Here is a 9,124-nt window from a genome sequence, read left to right as displayed (position 1 = left end):
TGGGACCCTGTCACCTGATGCAATATTACTGATAGGTAATGGGACCCTGTCACCTGATGCAATACCCCACTGATAGGTAATGGGACCCTGTCACCTGATGCAATATTACTGATAGGTAATGGGACCCTGTCACCTGATGCAATACCCCACTGATAGGTAATGGGACCCTGTCACCTGATGCAATATTACTGATAGGTAATGGGACCCTGTCACCTGATGCAATATTACTGATAGGTAATGGGACCCTGTCACCTGATGCAATACCCCACTGATAGGTAATGGGACCCTGTCACCTGATGCAATATTACTGATAGGTAATGGGACCCTGTCACCTGATGCAATATTACTGATAGGTAATGGGACCCTGTCACCTGATGCAATATTACTGATAGGTAATGGGACCCTGTCACCTGATGCAATACCCCACTGATAGGTAATGGGACCCTGTCACCTGATGCAATATTACTGATAGGTAATGGGACCCTGTCACCTGATGCAATATTACTGATAGGTAATGGGACCCTGTCACCTGATGCAACACCCCAAGTCCTAAATGCGTTTTTACATATCAACTTAAATAAATATTTACTATTATTAACCATTTCGTGGGCAATCTGCTGTAATAAAAATGTATTTCTCGTGGGGAAGAGTAATGGCTTTAGTAATAGGCATGAAAAAGGTTATACACTACATATATATATACATTACTGTATACTACTACACTGCTACCGTTACAATCACTACAGCCATTGATGCTGAGTTATACACTGTATACTATAGTTGCACTTGCAACGACTAGAGCCATTGTTCTAAAGTATATATATATATATATATATATATATATATATATATATATATATATATATATATATATATATATATATATATATATATATATATATATATATATATATATATATATATATATATATATTAGAGATGCAATGACTACATAACCATCGATGCTGAAAGAACTTACACGATGGGGTTGTTTTAATAAAACTGGACAGTGCAAAATCTGGTACAATTGTGCATGGCAGCCAATCAGCTTCTAACTTCAGCTTGTTCAATTAAGCTCTAAAAAAAAAAAAAAAGTTTTTCCAGATTTTTACTAAATCAACTCCTCTGTATATAGTATAGTTGCAATGACTAGAGCCATCCATGATGAAGTAATAGGAGTAACACACTAATGTTGCAACAACTAGAGTTATTAATGCTGAATTACTAAAATAGTTTTGTAGTTGCCAGTACTAAAGCCACTGATGCTGAATTGCTAAAGTAAATGTTATAGTTGCAGCCACTAGAGCCATTGGTGCTATACACATACATATATATATATATATATATATATATATATATATATATATATATATATATATATATATATATATATATATATATATATATATATATATATATATATATATATATACTATAGATGCAGGAGATATTATAGTTGCAATGGGTACAGACATTGATGCTGAATTAAGAAGTTATAAAAAGAGAAAGGGAAATATATATATATTATATTATATTATATTATATATATTATTATATTTATATAATATATATATATATATATATATATATATATATATATATATATATATATATATATATATATATATATATATTTATATACACACATACAAATCCCATCATGCCTCTCCCTCTAGGAGTCATGGCTGTGATTGTCAGGGTCTTGCAATGTCTCATGGGACTTGTAGTTTCAAAACAGCTGGAAGGCCGAGTTTGCCCTTGCCTGATCTAGAGCCATTGATGCTGAATATCTATCTATCTATCTATCTATCTATCTATCTATCTATCTATCCATCTGCTGAATATCTATCTATCTATCTATCTATCTATCTATCTATCTATCTATCTATCTATCTATACATACATACATACACACACATATATATATATATATATATATATATATATATATATATATATATATATATATATATATATATATATATATATATATATATATATATATATATATATATTCTCTATATTAATTAGTTTTAACTATGAGTTACAAAGATCTAGAGCCATTGATGCTGAATATCTTATCTATCTACATCTATCCATCTATTTCTCTCTCTCTCTCTCTCTCTCTCTCTCTCTCTCTCTCTCTCTCTCTCCCTCTCTCTCTCTCTCTCTATACACACACACACATATATATATATATATATATAAATAAAAGTAAAGTTGTAGAGACTATAGTATAGCTGTAATGAATAGGGTTGATTGGTTGTAGTATTATAGTAGTAATGCTGAATTAATACAATTAATAAAATAGCGAAAACTGTTGAGCCATGACTATTCATTCTGTTTGTACAATCATGTGAAAAGACAATTCCTCTCCCCCTATTTGATCTACACATGATTGGATAGTTATAGTAGTGATCATTTACACAATGTATGTGTGCAGCTTGTTTTCTTTGTACTCCTTTAGTAAATGAGTGTTGATGTGGATTTATTGGACTGTCCAAAGTTTCTTTGCAGACCTTGAGATGCATGATGAGCGAATTCTCCCCATAGTTAGTATGAGAGCAGATGAATGAAGGCAGCTTAGAATGATGGGCTCAGTATTAGGTGGGATGAATGAGGAATATTAATGAGGAGTGCAGGGTTCCAAGGCTTGGGGACATGACAAGCTCAGACCTTCCTCAGCCTAATTTGGAAGTAGGTCCGGCTCTGCTCTAATGATGCCACTGTGATTGGTCCGATGTTCGTGTGATTGACACATGTGTCGGCTCCTCCCTGTCCTGCAGCTTTATTGTCACTAATGAAGCAAGTTCTTCCCGGCCCTCTCCTATCCGAGTGCTGACAGTCCCAGGCTACAAATTTCAATTAGCAGCTGTAATTTGTGTCCGGGGCGAGCGCAAGCCGTGTCAGTGTGTCCCGGCCCGCCGGACGAGTCACAGCTTGGAGGAGGAGGGAGACAAGGAGAGGAAGCCTGAGGGGACTGAACATTCCCGGGACTTATACAGGACTGGATTACACCTAATGCCTGAATAGAGCCTGAAATCTCTACCGGACATACATGGCAGACAAGAGGAGGTCACCTTGTACCATGAGCCTCAAGGCACACGCCTTCTCCGTGGAGGCTCTCATCGGGGCAGAGAAGGAGAAGAGGAAGAAGAAGAGGAAGCTGGAGGATGGACATGGCGACCGGAGTTCTACAGAGGGATCCGAACTTCTTTCCGGACAACAGTCCGCGGTCACCGACCTGGATCACTCTGTGTGCGGGATACTGGGAGCCTGTGAGTGTACCCCGACTCTCTAATACTCTCACTCCCCATAGATGTACCCTACTTCTCCATGTTATATGTACCCCCTTTCTATAGCAGATGTACCCCCCATAGATGTGCCCTACTTCTCCATGATCCCCTTTCTATGGTAGACAAACCCTACTTCTATATGATAGATCTACCCCCTTTCTATGGTAGATGGACCCTACTTCTCTATGATAGATCTACCCCCTTTCTATGGCAGATGTACCCCTAGATGTGCCCTACTTCTCCATGATCCCCTTTCTATGGCAGATGTACCCCTAGATGTGCCCTACTTCTCCATGATCCCCTTTCTATGGTAGACAAACCCTACTTCTATATGATAGATCTACCCCTTTCTATGGTAGATGTACCCTACTTCTTCATGATCCCCTTTCTATGGTAGACAAACCCTACTTCTCTATGAGAGATCTACCCCCTTTCTATGGTAGATGTACCCCCCCCCCCATAGATGTGCCCTACTTCTTTATGATATATGTATCCCCTTTCCATGGTAGATTTACCCTACTTCTCTATGATAGCTCTACCCTCTTTCTATGACAGATGTACCCCTAGATGTGCCCTACTTCTCCATGATCCCCTTTCTATGGTAGACAACCCCTACTTCTATATGATAGATCTACCCCTTTCTATGGTAGATGTACCCTACTTCTCCATGATCCCCTTTCTATGGTAGACAAACCCTACTTCTCTATGAGAGATCTACCCCCTTTCTATGGTAGATGTACCCCCCCCCCCATAGATGTGCCCTACTTCTTCATGATATATGTATCCCCTTTCCATGGTAGATTTACCCTACTTCTCTATGATAGCTCTACCCTCTTTCTATGGTAGATGTACCCTACATAGATGCACTCTACATCTCTATGATATATGTGCCCCCTTTCTATGGTAGATGTACCCTACTTCTCTATGATAGATCTACCCCCTTTCTCTTGTAGATGTACCATACTTCTCTATGATAGATCTACCCCCTTTCTCTGGTAGATGTACCCTACTTATCTATGATAGATCTACCCCCTTTCTCTGTAAGATGTACCCCACTTCTCTATGATATATGTGCCTCCTTTATATGGTAGATGTTCCCTAGTTCTCTACCCCCTTTCTCTGGTAGATGTACCCTACTTCTCTATGATAGATCTAGCCCCTTTCTCTGGTAGATGTACCCTACTTCTCTATGATATATGTGCCTCGTTTCCATAGTAGATATACCTCCTCATATATGTACCCTACTGCTCTATGACAGATCTACCCTCTTTCTATAGTAGATGTACCCCCTTTCTCTGGTAGATTTACCCCCTCATAGATGTGCCCTACTTCTCTATGATATATATGATATATATATATTTATACATACCCCCTTTCTATAATAGATTCATCCCTTATTTATAATAGCTGTACCAACTTTCTCTATAATTGCTATATCTCCTTCTCTGTAATGGATGAATTTCCTACAATCCATGTACTCCATTAAATATACCCCCTTCTCTGCAATATATGAATTTCCTTCTCTACAATCCATGTACTCCATGTGTACCCCCCTTCTCTGTAATAGATGACCCCCATTCTTTAAAATAGATGAACCCCTTCATGATAGACGAACCCCTCCTTTATAATAGATGAACATCCTTATCTACAATTTATGTGCTCCATTAAATGTACCCCTTCTCTATAATAGACTAACCCCTTTTTTTTTTATAATAGATGAACTCCTTTTCCATAATAGATGAACCTCTTCTCTATAATCCATGTGCTCCATTAAATGTACCCCTTCTTTTTAATAGATGAACCCCCTCCTCTATAATCCATGTGCTCCATTAGATGTACCCTCTTCTCTATAATAGATTAACTCCATTCTCTATAGAGATGAACCCCCTTGTCTGTACCCTAGTCCATGTACTGTATTCCATTAGATGTACCCACCCGTCCCCGTCCCCCTCGCTCTATAAACTACTTATAATAACTGAACCCCCTTACCTATAGCAGATGTACCTTCCTTCTATACTCTATTGGATGTAATACTTCATTAGCACACTGCTTCGGGAGACACTGGCCAGGGCTTCTTTCCCTTTCACTAAGCAGAAAGCTGTACTTCTTTCTCCTCACTTTGAAAAAAATATCTATCTATAAAAAAAAAAGAAGAAAAAAAGTCAACATTTTTTTAAATGTTGCATTTCGAAAGATATATATATATATATATATATATATATATATATATATATATATATATATATATATATAGATAGATAGATAGATAGATATATATATATATAGATATAGATATATGTAATTATCTATTATCTATCTATCTATATATATATATATATATATATATATATATATATATATATATATATATATAATTATGCTTTCGTCTAAGATGTATCTCTCTCTCTCTCTCTCTCTCTCTCTCTCTCTCTCTCTCTCTCTCTCTCTATCTTCATAGTTTTAAAACTATTTTAATATGTTTTATTATATAAATTCTTAACTCTTTATATTCTCAATATATCTATTTATCAATGTTTTTACCCAAGATTCCCACATGTTTTTCAGAACGCAGAATTGCATTAGAAAATGTGTGGAAAGATATTTACACGCTAGATACAGACATAAGGGTTTATCTATCAAGGTTTTTACCCAAGATTCACACATCTGTCAAAATATAGATTTCCCTTAGAAAATGTGTGAATCTTGGGTGAAAACTTTGATAAATAAATCCTTATGTCTGTATCTATATGTATATAAATATCTTTGTCTATGTCTCGCTATCTCTGTGTATGTATATCATTGACCTAACGTTAACTTCGCTGATCAGTTTCACCTAGAAGGCGACACTAATAAATGTCAATTTTTTTTTTACATTTTAATATATTTTAGTATATTTTCTCCAGCAAAATATGCGTTCTAAAAAACATATCTAGCTTAGAAAAATTCTCACTTAGGTTACATTTGAACCAATACATACACCGAATCACAGGCCATAATGTGTTCTTCATTTTAGAATTAAAATCTTTTAGTATTTTCCCTAGATTGAAATGAAAGCATTAAAGATGTTGTAATTGTCAGTGAACATGGATACATTTTCCGACGTTATCAAAGTGAGGAGTGTTACATTTATGCATATTGTTGTGATCACATTATTTGGGCATCTTGCTAGAATTGTCAAGACAAAGTTACAACATGTTTGTTGTGCGGTGTGATTGGTACAGAACGATGTGTACCGGCTATCTGATGGAACTCGTATCTGCTTACACCTCTGAGCATAACCTCTCTATAGAATGCTAAAAAGAAATGTAGAATGCATCAAATATATTTATAAAAATAGTATATATGTGTACAAATATATATCATGCTAATGGATCTCTCTTTACAATATTATATATAATATATATGTGTGTGTATGTATGTAAATATGTGTATGTGTGCGAACTGATATATATCTCTCTCAATATGTGTATCTATCTATCTATCTATCTATCTATCTATCTATCTATATATATATATATATATATATATATATATATATATATATATATATATATATATATATATATACATATATATATATATATATATATATATATATATATATATATATATAGATATATAGATATAGATATATAGATAGATAGATAGATAGATAGATAGATAGATAGATAGATAGACAGATATAGATTTATCTATCTATCTATCTATCTATCTATCTATCTATCTATCTATCTATCTATCTATCTATCTATCTCTCTCTCTATATCTGTATATCCTTTAACAAGTAAAAGAGCAGTTTGACAAATTTATGGACTACACATCCTCTGCTTGGTATATGTATGTATATATAAATATATATATATATATACATATATATATATATATATATATATATATATATATATATATATATATATATATATATATATATATATATATATATATATATATATATATATATATATACCGAGCAGAGGATGTGTAGTCCATGCTCTTTTTCTTGTTAAAGGATATATAGATATATATCAAGGTGGGTTCTCAATCATCCACCAAACGAAATATATAAAAAATGTGGGCACAATCTCCAATTAGAAAAATATTTACTTCCACATCGGGACTTCATACAAAGTATATTGAATGTATATAGTTTTTTCGATGTATTTATGTATTTGCATACTGATGCTTACACGCTGTGAGTTGTATTTGTATTTGTCAGAAGCATGTTTTAATGTATCTAGCTGTCGCCCTGAGATGTGTGGTTATGCTCCGTGTAGTAGACGGTGTAGGTTGTCCCTGACTCCCGACCCTTGTGTCCTCCCGGCAGCTCCCAGTGAGGACTCCTATGGAGGAGTGAAGGCAGCAGCTGGCTCTTGCAGTCCCCCCCTGACGTCCCCAGTGGTGTCGGCCCCGATGGGCTCCTCTTCCTCGGTGATTCGTGTTGATCTGCAGGGAGCAGAATTATGGAAACGCTTTCATGAGATCGGAACCGAGATGATCATCACCAAGGCCGGGAGGTGAGAGATCTCTTCAGTCTCCAGAGCTCAGGCGATGGAGGTCATACTCTCCAGGTTTCCAATCCTCAGTGGAAACGTTGAGGGAGATGTAAGGAATGCTGTGAAGTAGCTTGCTGTAAATGTACATGAGCCAGAGAGCAGCCAAGCCTAAAGCTATCCATCATCATGCTGGATGTAAGGTGATTGCCAGGGGGCCAGTGACATCCTTCTAGACATGTCTTGGCTCCCTGCTTCTTGGTAGAGGCCAGCTATTTCACTTAGAATATTTCCATCATGATGTATTTGTTGGATAAACACCATGCACTGTTAATCACCTCCTCTGCCATTACCTAGACTGTATACAGCCTGCCCCAAAACCTGGATTTCTCACACCGTTAAGGGATATTCACCCATGAGGCCAGCATCTCTGCCAGTAGTAGAAAATAAACAAGACCAAGGATAAAAGGGAACCCCAAAGCTGATTTATGAATCCAGGAGGTGTGATGTGCTCATAGTAACTATTTAGATTGCATCTCTCATTTTTGGCAATGTATTGGTTACTTTAGGCAACCCATTTTCCCTCCACTAGTCTACTGTACTCCCTAGCCTACAGGTTCATTCCTAGGTTTACAAGTATATGAAGGCTAGTCTGGCTTGTGTGATAACAGTGCCAACAGTGTGTCAACAAATGTTGCCTTAGGTCAAGATATGAGCTTACTTGTGATTTAGGAACTGCTTAGGACAGATTGACTTGGGTTTCTGACTCAATGATTCTGCTAAGGAACACATCCACATAGATTTCCTTCCTAGCACTGATGTCACCACTTTCACCCTGATCATCAAACAAATGCTGATCTTACAGATGTTTACAATAAGCGTTTTGCCTCACTCCCCAAGGAGATCGGACATCTAGATTTACATATTTGAAAGGTATCAGTATAGGGTCCCAACACCTAAATTGAAACTTACAGCATGATGAAGTGACTACAGATGGCAAGTCTATTTTATCAGCCTTTAACATGGAGCTGAGTCTGTGTAGTGCTCATTAGAGCGAGATCCATGAATTCCGTCTTCTTCAGAAAAGACATGGTTCAAAGACAGATGTACAAGGAAACCTGGATATTATACAAGGAACTCAGCTTATTAAAGATTGCAAAAACATATTTGATTAAATCCATGTGTTACAGGCTACATGCCTCTATAGCAGTGATCTAAATGCTGTTCCAATCGGCACAATGCAGTATTTGTCCGGTGGATTTTCAGCCAAAGGCTGTGTGTTTTACAGGTGCACAGACTTAGAAAATATGAAGACATTTTCTTGGCTGTCAGTGCCTC

At 36.3% G+C, this 9,124-nt stretch overlaps 1 protein-coding gene across 2 annotated transcripts in view; it reads left to right on the top strand.

Moving 5' to 3' along the window:
- The first annotated feature begins 2,783 nt into the window (after nt 1-2,783).
- TBX18 (T-box transcription factor 18) overlaps nt 2,784-9,124 on the top strand; it is a 92,053-nt gene continuing 85,712 nt past the window's right edge. Inside the window, exons 1-2 of one of the 2 annotated variants that reach the window (XM_040350050.1) lie at nt 2,784-3,278; nt 7,621-7,810. In XM_040350050.1, coding sequence (XP_040205984.1) covers nt 3,059-3,278; nt 7,621-7,810 — 410 coding nt within the window. In that variant the 5' untranslated portion in view covers nt 2,784-3,058. The remainder of the gene's footprint in view (nt 3,279-7,620; nt 7,811-9,124) is intronic. The other variant, XM_040350049.1, reaches the window with a different exon arrangement.

The sequence above is a fragment of the Rana temporaria genome, chromosome 4, assembly GCF_905171775.1.
Source record: "Rana temporaria chromosome 4, aRanTem1.1, whole genome shotgun sequence".
NCBI classification, from domain to species: Eukaryota; Metazoa; Chordata; class Amphibia; order Anura; family Ranidae; genus Rana; species Rana temporaria.
This window is presented reverse-complemented; position numbering and strand designations above follow the sequence as displayed.